This window comes from Daucus carota, chromosome 8 (genome assembly GCF_001625215.2).
Source record: "Daucus carota subsp. sativus chromosome 8, DH1 v3.0, whole genome shotgun sequence".
Classification (NCBI taxonomy): Eukaryota; Viridiplantae; Streptophyta; class Magnoliopsida; order Apiales; family Apiaceae; genus Daucus; species Daucus carota.
Window position 1 is genome coordinate 17,317,403 of NC_030388.2, and position 11,970 is coordinate 17,329,372.

Consider the following 11,970-nt stretch of genomic DNA (forward strand, 5'->3'; position numbering starts at 1 on the left):
GGTGCTTATAAGGCTGGACAAGCCTTCGAGCAAAAGATGACTTTCGACAGCATGCATGAGTTCAATCTAAGTCGGATGAAACAAAAAACGGCAAAGAAACTTGAAATGCTAGTGAATGAATATAAGGAAACGACTGGACCAGCTAGAGTTGCACGTGTGGGAAAGAGACAGATTGGAGCTCCACTTTTAGGTCTAGTGAGGCAAGGGCTCAAAGAAGGTGGCCCCGCCTCATGTCAGAGAAATCTTTAAATGAATAAGTTTTTTTATTTCTCCTTTGAATTACTCATATATATCCTATGAATTTCATTTCGCACCGGAAACTTTTATAGGAGAAGTTCGAATCCGTTTCGTTCGGATGTTGATCGGTTTTGGTTTGACATGGTTTACGCGTTACGTACTGGTTCCCGGAAGAGTTATATCTCCATTAGCTAAACCCTTTCTTACCCTGCCTTTGGACTCGTATTTTGTTCGTACACAATCAACGGAGGCCTCCCCGACATATGTTGCAACGTCTCCAATAGCATGCTCTTACTTCGTCTTTCCCTTAATAAGTCATCAAATTTGGTGCTTTTTGATCCCCAGTTGCTATGGGGAACAAAGGACGAAATACAATCGATTCCTCCATTTAAGTGGTTCTCGCTTCTCCTTGTTCCTGTTTCTAACTCTTCCCCGGGTAGTTCCCAATGTTTGGCACTTTCCATACTTCATGGGTGCAACATCAACAAATTCGCTCATGATCAAGTTACAACCCAAGATCTATGACCATATTATGTTAACTGTTCGTATTTCGTTCATTCCATCGGTATGCTCTCAGGTACCTGTAATTGTGATCCGTTTGCCAGAACCAAGGGGTCTTTCTGTGGAAACCTCCACGAACAATCGTCGTTTTTTGATGGTTTTTCCGCTTCTCACAGCTGCTCTTTCCACACCTCCGGATATCTGGTGCCAAATCGTCGCCCGTTTCCTTATTTCTTTGATAATAGAGTTGGCTATCTCTGTGGCATCGATTGTACAAGTTCGTGAAGAGGGCTGGACGAGTGGAATGAGGGAGAGCGGCTCGATCGACAAAAAGAAGAGTAGCCCCCCTAGAACCTGGCAAAGTCATTATCAATGAATTCCCGAGCAATTATCAACCAATCACGTAATTTGTCGACAGAAAGCTGATATAAAGTCATTGATATAAATTGATCTAACTGGACCTTCAGCCCCTATTCCAGACTATTCTTTCTACAGGAGATAGATGAAACTCGCTGACAAGGCTAGCTACAGCGCATTCATTGCACCCTCCCGTCTCTTTCTTCAAAATAAAAACGGTATTCGTTTGTACCGGCGGTTCGTCGAGCGCAGCTTCCCTTAAACTAACTACTTTATGGGAATCCCTCGCCGATCGATCTTAGCACTATGCTTCACACAGGTTTTTTTAGAGAGAGAGAGTAAGACGCCTTTCTGGGGCTTTAAAGCAGGGCCACAGATATTGCAAAACTTTCGGAGACGGGATGGAAAGACTTTCGTGAGAAGAGATGGTAGGCTTGATACGGATACAGCTGCTTATCACCCACCTTCTAATCGATTTTGGATTGGAAGGAGGGTGAGGAACGAACACAGTGGTTTGACTGCTGGGATCCCAATCGGCCTGCATCAGCGCGAAAATGGAACTCTCGAATCACGGGTGACTCGCTTTATCGGGATGGGAGGAATTGCTTAATCGGCATTCCTTCCCTAAATAAATCCACTAGTAGGTAGCGGTAGGAGAGATCTATTATGGTGGGATGGACCGTTATCTAATTCCGGCCGGCATTTCTGTCAATCGGCGTAAGCACTCCGCTCGTTCGTAAGCCCCTTTAGAGAGAGGAGAGAGGGGCGAGGGCGGCTTTGATGAGAGCTAAGGGCCGAAGGCGGCTTCGCTTAGTATATAAGCTGATAAGACCTGCGGCAGATACAGTAGAGCGCATGCAAAAAGTAGCTTATCTTATAAAGTAGACAGCAAAAAGGAAATTGCCTGCCATGAGACAGACAAGCCGCTCCTTCACTATTGCAGAGCGGCTTCGCTCAATAAATGCTACAATATTTTTTTAGTAGAATAATGTGTTTTTCTAGTGGATTGGAGCGGCTTCGCTATCCCATGCAAGTGAAGGGACAGTCCTCCTATCGCGAACCTATCCACTTATCTACCGCATCGAGGCGAACATCTCGGCTTGGTTGGAAAGCTTTTATATAGCAATAAACCGGAAGGCTCAGGTCTTTCCGGGGCCAGGCAAGGGGTTCGGAGTTGGGTCGAAGGAGGCCAACTAAAACGGAGTTTAGGTAAAAAAAAAAGAAAGAGCTTGGGATAAAAACAAACCTCACCCTAGGAGTCGGAGTCACCTGTGAAAGGAACGGAGTTGGGCCCTACGCCTAAATAGGATCGGCTTGGGTTCGTATGAATGGAACGGCATAGAAAAGAAACCATTGTATGCTACCACGCTACGATTTTTATTCCGAAATATTTTATCGCTACTATCGGGGCGGGGGCCCGTCTTTCGAGTCGTTCTTACGGCCGTGGTACTGCCGAGCCTCCATATCGACTGGGAGTTGCTCTCCTCGTCTTTTTTCCTCCGCCTTCCTCTCGTAATTGACCCTATCTTTTCTGCTACGCCTATCCATCCGTCAGATTTACATCCAATCCAGCCGGGTGAGCGATAGCGGCTCCTGTTTACTAATAGATCTGCCGCCACTAGTATAACAAAAAAAGCACATAAGGATCCGGAATCTTTCAATTGACTGATCAGGATCATAGAAAGCCCGGTATTACCAGAAAGGATAGTCGTGATGTCCCTTTATGGCCGGCCTAATCAGTATGGAGCCGAAGGCTCGGGTTTCCAGCAGGCCCTTCTCTTGCTTTCCCTTTAAGTGACAAGGGGGGTGGGCCGCTCCAAGCCGAAAGCGATAGCGAATCCCGAACTTGCCCACGCTCATCCAAACCGACCTCAAAAAGCGATCGGAAAGCGAAGCCCTTCCTTCCAATCCAAGCCGGCAAAGCCGCCCCTATATCTAACCACCGCTCACCCCGATCACATATTGGCGCGTTCATGATGCATCATGATCAAAAGGCCGTAAAGAAGACAAGACCTATGCATCAGTGTACTGTCATGATCACATATTTTCTCTATTTTATTGACGACTTGAGGGCGAAGCCGCCTATTTATTATTATTTATTATTATTAGGGCAAAGGGCGCTCCCTCCTCCTAACTCCTTCCACTTCTCCCAGGGACAGGGACTACGGCTTGACCTTCGGGGAAGAAGTCCGCGGGACCCCTCTCCTTCTAGGGCGCCTAGATATTGAAAGGTTATCCCTTTGCAACGCTGGAAGCTAAGCAAAGTCACGAAGCTGGCTGACTACGCTCGAGCAGAGCTCAGGCCCGGGGGTGGTGGCTGAACTCGCCGCAGAGTTCAGGAGCGAGAAAGACTATCTTGATGAATGCAATAAGAGCCGGCTGCTCTCGCCGCAGCAGAGTGCTTTGCCCATGCTGCTATCCGCCGCCGAAGCGCGTCTAAAGGAAAAAAGGCCAAAGAGTGATCTTTGAACGCTACTACGCATCCTTACTCATAGTATAGTAAGGTAGGTTTGGGTATAGCAGGACTTGAACCTGCGACCATTAGGTTAAAAGCCCAATGCTCTACCAACTGAGCTATACACCCCCAAAAATATGTAGTAGTAAATAAGGATTGGTGCGGAAAAGAGGGCGGCCCCTTCGCTTAGATAGCAAAGCCGCCTTCAGCCCCTCTTCTTCTCATCATATGAAAGGGGCGCGGCTCTGTATGAGGCTCGTACTGCAGAGCAAGCGAAGAAAACGTAAGGGTGCGCGTTAGCACTCCTGCAAAAAACGGGCTAGCTAGCGCTAACCTTATTGAAAACTCAAGGAAAGCCTTGATCGATATGAGAAAGATGCGCTCAAGCATGCGAAGAAAGCCGGCCTTACTCAACACCTTTATTAGTAAGGTTGCTTGTTTCCACTCATTGAAGATTCTATCTACAAAAGAAGGTCAACGGGGGATACTAAAAGCAAATGGCTCTCACTGACACCATCTACGAGAAGGTGAGGTCGTCTTTCTTTCCAGCCGCCATACGGTTCGCCTTAAAGACGGAGAAGGTGAGGAGCAGTTATCTATGTAATTACGGTCTTTGTTGGCCGTTGTTCCGGTCGAGCACTCTTTTTTCTTTGCCCAATTCCGTCTTACCAAACAAGACTGACTTCTTACCAACCCGCGAAGGGTTGTGAGGCTGGACCAGGTATGAAGAATGAATCTATATCTGTGCACGGAAGTTGCTGGCCGGCGGCCGCTCAACTGTTCGAGCGCGGTGGTATTGGTTCCGATTCGACAAAGGTATAATGCCTGGTCGGGGGTCCAGTACAGTAGGTAGCAGGCGTGTTCGTTTTGTTTTGGCTTCCGAGCGAGAAATAGGCAATGCACCATGCTTGCTGCTACGTACGTTGACCTTTACTTGACAGATTCATCCAATTTCACTCACACTCAAAGGAGGGCAATCCAACTTCCATTGAAGCGGCTTCCCCGGAACTAGCTGCCATTGAATCGGTTGGTGCCATTGATTCTCTTGGAGGCAGGGCAATAGATTAAGATTTGGCGGTAAGCGAAGGAACTTTAGGGCTTAGGGTAGCGAGTGAGCCTTATCATAAAGCATAAAGGGTAGGCAACTTCAATAGGTCTAGGGGAGGAAGAAGGAGTTGTTCATAGCTAAGAATCGCTAAGGCCAATCATTCCCTAGTCTATCCTATATATCTTTCTATTCTAGCTGGGATATTCTCTCTATTCAAGCGGATAAGAGAACGGCGGTTACTTGTGCAGCTCCCACTAGGCTCAAGAGATGAGGCTAAGCGAGATGTAAAACCTATCGCTAGCGATATACGTAACGAGGCATTAGAGCAAAGGCTTTGTCGCCAAATGGCGTATATAATACGATAGTGCGGTATTGTTGTTATGGAAAGTCGCTCTATTTCCTTGGATCTCTTAATCCAGTATGTTTACCCTCACTGACAGTATGAAAGAAGGTAGCTCACCACCAAGTCTAGGTACCCCATCATATGTCACAGTAGGGGATCAATGCTCATTTACATAAAAATGAGCTAGACCTGCAGTGAAGTCTTGGGAGCTAATAAGCCAGGTAAGAGAGGACACCTTAGTATAGGAAAACAAGAAGCATAAGACACGAGTTCCGGTATTAGTACCTCCCATTCTCTGATGACTCTCAAAGGAACAAAGAGGTAAGCCCTATAAAGAGGGAAAAGCCCTATTAGTTAACTGCCGCCGGTGCTACTTCCTTACTTAGTCAAATACCCTGATCTATTCATTCAAGAAAAGAAGATAGTGATTTGGCTAACCTCAGGTACCTTCCCCCAATCGAACTATCATGCGTGACACATACCTGCCGATTCCATATAAGCGTATTTCACTCATTGCTATTAGTGGAAGAATGCCCTCAAAGTCCCTCAAATGCGGCTGCCTTGAACGAATCCCATTCGTAGTTCTGAATAAACCTCCTAAGTCAATCCGGACGGGATAAATTCCAAAGGATCATGCCGAGTTCCTGAAAGATTCTTCAGTCTACCCAGGCTTCTTTTTATCTGCTTTTTTCTTTCCCTATCTTCCAATAGAGAATAGAACGTTTCCGCTACCCTTTTGTTTTGACAAAGCTGTATGCCCTAATAGCATTAACATTCGATAGTTGACCCTCGACCTAAAGAAGTTCAGATTGACTGCGAAGTAATGCACTACTAGAAAGATTGAATAATGTTGACCTTTCGCTTCGCTCGAGTCACTACGTACCTTAGACCGTAATGTGAGATCAAATCTATCATGTCGCTTGCTATTGATCGAACCTATCTTTCTTTTGTTTGCCCATTCGCTCCCCTATATCAAGTTTTTCCATCCTATCCTTGAGTTTGAGTAAAGGTGCCTCACGCTTAGTGTGGATGCTTCTCCATAACCAGAGAACTTTCTCCGGATCATATCCAGTAGCAAGCATCCCTTCCTTAGATTAGATTCGAGAGTAGGCATGCCCAGACCCAGCCCAGCTTTGCATCATTACTCGCGGTTGGTTAGGAGCAGCGTCAGGGGAAGGAACGGGGGCATGGGTCTCTCGGGAGCAAAGGCTTCGGTTGGGATAGAAGCATAGGTACCCAGAGCGGAAGATCCACCGGCGGATCCTACAGCAGAGGCAGAGGTAGCTGGAGAAGCTGCAATGGTAGTTTATTATGTTGAGTAAGTTGAACCAGCCGAAGAAAAATAAGAAGGTAGCAGCTACTTCTTCTGCTTCTTCGGTTGTTGCCGCCTAATTAGCTACGATCAATGAAAATCTCGTAAGAAAGCTGTGCCACGAACAGCGCTTTGCCCCTTCTATATAAGCTGCACTGCGCTGAATGAGAAAGATCTCCTGCCCCCATCTATTTGTTGTGGGGTTCTTTACTTGGTTTAAAACCGTTCATTTTCCTACAAGCAAGTCTTTCTTTCAATTGTGCAATTAGTTGTCTCTAGGCAGCCACCATCAGGCGCCTTTACGCAAGATGAACTCTCTTCCTAAAAGTACACCGCACATATTGTTACTCTTTAGCCATCTATGAATCCTTTTCAGAGTCCTCCGGTCGAGTTGGAAAACAACCCTGGAGACCTCGTCGCGGCGTTAGCAGCCATTGACATTGACGATGTGATGTATTGAAGACTAAGCGAGCCAGCCTAGAACGGAACAAAAGAAATTTCAATGAAATGAAGTACACGCAACTACGCCTGTGAACTCGGAGAGCCTTTCAGCATTCCTTGAATCTACCCTAGGAAAATGCACTTTCTTTTCTTATGAGATTTTTAGTTAGAGGTAAAAGAGCCCAAGACGCGCATCCACCGGATAAGCCATATAGTTCTTTGTGATCCTCAAGTTCAAGTCGTTGGACGCTTCGTGTCCCTGCCCCCTTTCTCTTCCTTGGGCTTTGGGCTTTTGTTCAACTTCCAACTCAATATCTTAGTCATCTTTCTTCAAAGGCCGTTGATTCTGCTTCCTTGATTGAATAATAGAAGGTGAATCAATAAGACAGTACCGGGCGTGTGATAACAACACTTGCTTTCGTGCTGGAATTACCTTGGTGTCACTCACCTATCTTTGCCTTGCTTGGCTCCTGTATACTAAAATGGCTGTCTCGCTGTCTACTGGAGCTCGGATCCGACTAAAAGTGGGTTCGTGTATATGCGCCCTGCCCAGAGCTAGCCTGAAAGAGCAGCCGTGGAGAGTCTTGGCTACCATGCCCGGGAGTGCTTTCGAGAAGACATGCACCTTTCTAAGATCTTCTTCTTTGTCTTGAGAACAGCCTCCTTCTCTATCTATTTCCCCTCATTTGCACGAGATGACGGGATTACTTGCATACTCGTAAGGCATGATTTTTCCACTTGCTTGAAGCTCTCTTCCCGTGTCGATGAGGGGCTATTCCTTTCAACCAAAACAAGTTGAAACCTATCTTCTAGCTTCTAGCGTAACTTTCGCAACACTCTTTTTTTTTCCTGCCGGAATGTGCTTTCTGTTGCTGCATCCGGCTAGTGATTCTGAGAAATACTAGGAGCTATAGGTCTAGTTTTGCCAGGCGATTCAATCCGTCTCCGATTTACTCACTAAAGTCTTCCGACCTAAGCTTTCGATTGGGGCTAGCTACGTGACCGCACTCTCTTCTTTCGTGTAATCCCTTGCCAGACGCAGCGAATAAAAGCAAGAACGGGCTTGCCTTTCAACAAGCTTACTTCTCGGAGGCAGGATTTGAACCTACAATCCTCAGATCATGAGTCTGATGAGTTAACCATTCCTCTACTCCGATGGACAAGTTATACGAATAGAATCAGAAAAGCCATCATTAACGCAAACAAGGCAATAGCTTCAGTAAGTGCAAAGCCCAAGATTGCGTAACCGAACAGCTGTTTTGACAAAGACGGATTGCGTGCTAAACAACCCGGGAGCGGGATACAAATGATTCTAGAAGAGACAGAGAACAATATATCATAAACCTAATCGACCGAGGAGAAGAGCTTGAGAATTAATTTCTTTCTTACGATATTTTCTTTTTGCACCTTAGCCTGCATTAGCTACACTTGCCGTAGGTTCTGAAAGATGCTCTACTCTTATCAGCCGTTTTTCGTGACATCATATCACTTTCGGCAAGTCAATCCCCCTTACCGGCTCAATATATCTCTCAATAGATTCGCTTGCCACAACGACCAGACAGGATAGGAGATCGCCCCTCCTTGCTATCCAAATTACCTCGTTTCCCATCCCAAGCGAGAACATTAGATCATGGATTAGCGCGAGTAGCGGAACGAGCTCTATTTACGTCATTATCAGAGGCCCTTCACGCGGCTTGACCGAGAACGGAGCGTTCAGGCAGAGGCTCTCGGGATTTTTCCAAGCCCAGCTCCTCAGCCGAAGGCTTCTTTTACGAGTCACGGGGCTAAATGAGGAGCGCATTCACGAGCACTAGCTTTCCAAACCTTGGTGAACCCCGTGCTTCGCGGTAAGACGGTGGTAACTTCCCGAACCGCTTCCATTTTGTTATTTGAAGTGTATGGATGATCCAATCCCCTTCATCCCTCGTCTAGGTCCTACCGATATCTGGCTTCAACCATATACCCACTGGGATAACAAAAGGAGTCAGCCACTTTTTCTATAAACCATGAGCCGTTGAATAAGCGGAGCCCGGCGACTTTAGAGTGGGGTAGGCGGGCCTTCTAAACCGAGTTAGGTTAAAAATAGCACAAACTCTTCGTTGGGTTAACTCGAGAGAGAAAGTAAATGTCCCGTCCGATCGCACCGGCCTTCGTCTCCCAAGGCTAAGTCCATAGGATTGGGTTGAGCAATCTGCTAAAAAAGATTTCCCTGAGGATGAGTCGGATGACTAAGATTCGTTCGGAAAAACCAGATGATTCGGAAGAACCAGCTAATCTCATAATGCCCCGAGAGCGAACCCCATTGCCAAGCACCGAGCGGAACCATCCGGGCACACCGTTTAGTTTGGGTTTTTACTTTTTCTGTGAGTAATAGGGGTAAAAGAGTTTTCAGGGATGTGGTGAAGCAGTGAAATGAGCCCTCTTCCACTAGTTTATGGCCACGGCTTTGCCTCTTTTTTTTTGTTGAATGAGAAAAGGTGTAACGCCTAGAAGGTAGGGTAGGCAAGCGAGTTCCCCGAGAAAGAAATCTTTTACTCTATCTCCGCTCCTTAACGAGTTGTTCAAGCTTTCATGCACTTTCGAGATAAACATGTATGCCCCTTTCCCAGGAGACAAGGTCCGGCTTTAGAAATGGAATAAGATCCATTGTTGGGGCCATCCCCTTCTGCGCTAATGCAACGTCGGGCCCGGGGGGACCTGATACTATTAGCATGTTTAGGGCCCTAGCTAGACTTTAGCTCATGGGGCAAGTCACTATATCTCAATTTAGTAAATACATCGTTATTGCCCTGGCCTTTGGATTCTCCCTCTATGACCAAAACACTAAATGCTTTCTTGGATATCGCTCCACCTTGGTTTGATCGAGCTGGCGACAAGTTTCGCTCAAATGGACTTGAACAGCAGAAGGAGGAGATGCGTTAGATGATCCAGAGAGAAATGCAAATGGAACCAACTCAGTAAATTTTGGCTTTGACACAGCCCCCACTCTTGGGTATTCGACCGGGTATAGGTATACTTGCTGCCCTCATAACCGCAGTGAATGATGCCACAATCATTAATCATCGCATTTCTTTTTAAAAAAGATAAAAGATTTTGAGGTCTGCAACCAAGTTTTTCAGACACATCTGAAATTGCGTTAAAATCACCCGCAACCATCCATGGACCTTGTATGTCTTAAGACAGTAATGGAAGTTTTTCCCAAAGAAGCCGTTGAATGGAGCACTTTGCATAAAGAACGGTAAGCCTTACCCGATCAGAATTAAGGAAGCCGATGTCGACTGTGATACACTGTTCAAACGCGTCGACAAGCACTACATGAACTTCATGATTCCAACAGAGCCATATTTTATCATCTGCCTCTTGGTTTGCCAATGAAAAGTTAAAACGAATTCTGTTGGAGAATTCCTGAATCTTATTAGCATGGTGAAGAGGTTCAAGAATAGCAATCAACGAGATATTATACATCTTTACAAGCTTGCCAACCCTCCTTCTTGATTTGATGTTGCCTATGCCTCTGATATTCCACAAGAGGTTATTAATCATGGCTAACAAAAGAATGGAAGAAGTTTGAAAAGAACGAGCCAACGCTCTAGTAATAATCCTTCTGGAGCTCTTCAAGTTCGATTCTTGTACTTTTTGATTTCAGATGTATCTGGTTTCTCCTTGTAGGATTCAGATTCGATTTCTGGGTACAGTCAGCGTTCTTTAATATCGAAGCTGTAGATAACACTTGAGAGAATTCCTTACAAATGGTAAAAAATTACTGAAAAAAAGGGGGTTTGCTTCTCTCATAGGTTCAGCGTCCGAGAAGTATCCCTTGGTCTGAGCGGCTTGTTCCTTTGGAACGTTAGCATCATCTTTGGATTTCAGGCAAACAAGGGATATATTAGACTCCATGTTGTTTATGAGTTCATGATCAGGCTGAGAGATAATAGGCATAATAGCCTGAATACTCTAATTATCAACATTGGAATTGTTAGCAGCCAGAGATGAGTCAATGGCATCTACTATTACCTGATGAGAAGAATCAACCCTCAACTCAGAATCATGAGAAGCAGTACTGCTTGAAGGATCGGCAGAAATCTGTATGTGCTGAGAAGTTTCTTAAATTTCTTAAAAGAAAAAAGATTCCGCTCCGTCTGATTGTCCGCAGTATTGTTTGGAAGAGAATATGTATTATCAAAAGGATGATTGGACGGTGTTGTTGCCCGTTGGCCTGTAGACTTGACGTGGGGGAGCTTTTCCTCTTTGTGACCTTGTGCAGATTTTTGCCTAGAGGCATTCGAGTTAGGAGCTGACGGCTGCTGGTTGGACTTCTCTTTGTTGGCTGCATCAGTTGCACTGGAGTTTTTCGAATGAAGTTTGCAGTTTTACTTTGCATGATCTTGTTTGGAACAAGACGTACAATACCTTAAGTCCTTCTCATAGACGATTTTCTATAAAATAAAAACTCGAAGGAAAGATCAGAGAGCTTCCCATTCCGGAAATGCCAGAAAGCCTCCAGGGAGAAGAGGAATTTGCTACTTCTGTCTCCCCTTCCAGTCATCAAGGAAGAACTCGAACAAGAGCTCAAAGGCATTCTTCTTTTTGTTGGTTCATAGTCCACACGGGGTTCTGGTCTTATTTGTTACTTTATGTTCCGGAGTCAATTGATCCCTCGATCAAGTCCTAACTATAAATCTCTTAAGAGAAGAAGATAAATCATTTTGATTCGAGGCCAAACCCTTCTCCGCCGTTACGGAGTTCTTCTGCTCTAATCTCCGAAATCGAAGGTCAGCTGACTGAGGAGTTAGTATTGTTTCATGCAAAGATGCTCCTCTAAAGCTGGAATAAGGGATTGTCCACCTCACCGCCCCGAAGAGCAGTGGCTCTGTTGTTTTGCATGCCTACAGAGAGAGACTCAAAAAGTACCGACGCTCAATCGAAAGAAAGAGCACAATCTACTATATTCTTAAGTCATGCCCCAGGAATCCCTAGACACAGGGGATACGAGCGAATCTTTTACTGGAGGAAAAGCTGGGGAAAAGCATAGAGCGTGCGGGCTCAGCTCTCGCCCTCCTCCCATCCGCGAGGCTGAGGCGGGAGAAAAAGCGTAACTCCCCGGTGTCATAGGTTACCTTTCTATCTTCTTCCCCCGTGACGCTCCCAAACCAATCGCTATCCTTTTCTTGCTTTCTTGTTGTCTTGACTTGTTATAGAACGGCTTTCTATCAGGTATAGTTGGTAGGATGAAGTGGGATGAAGCGTTAGTGGATACAGATATAGCAAGTGTGCCG

At 45.7% G+C, this 11,970-nt stretch overlaps 1 protein-coding gene and 1 non-coding gene across 2 annotated transcripts; one reads left to right on the forward strand and one right to left on the reverse strand.

Annotated features, from left to right (window-relative positions):
• Nucleotides 1-262: 262 nt before the first annotated feature.
• On the forward strand, nt 263-1,117 carry LOC135148267 (uncharacterized tatC-like protein ymf16). The gene has a single exon (XM_064082652.1). It carries the CDS (start codon nt 356-358, stop codon nt 1,112-1,114), a length of 759 nt encoding a protein of 252 aa, XP_063938722.1. The 5' UTR covers nt 263-355; the 3' UTR covers nt 1,115-1,117.
• A 2,489-nt stretch (nt 1,118-3,606) lies between these two features.
• On the reverse strand, nt 3,607-3,679 carry TRNAK-UUU (transfer RNA lysine (anticodon UUU)). The gene has a single exon. It is a non-coding gene; the product is annotated as a tRNA-Lys (tRNA).
• Between the last annotated feature and the right edge of the window lie 8,291 nt (nt 3,680-11,970).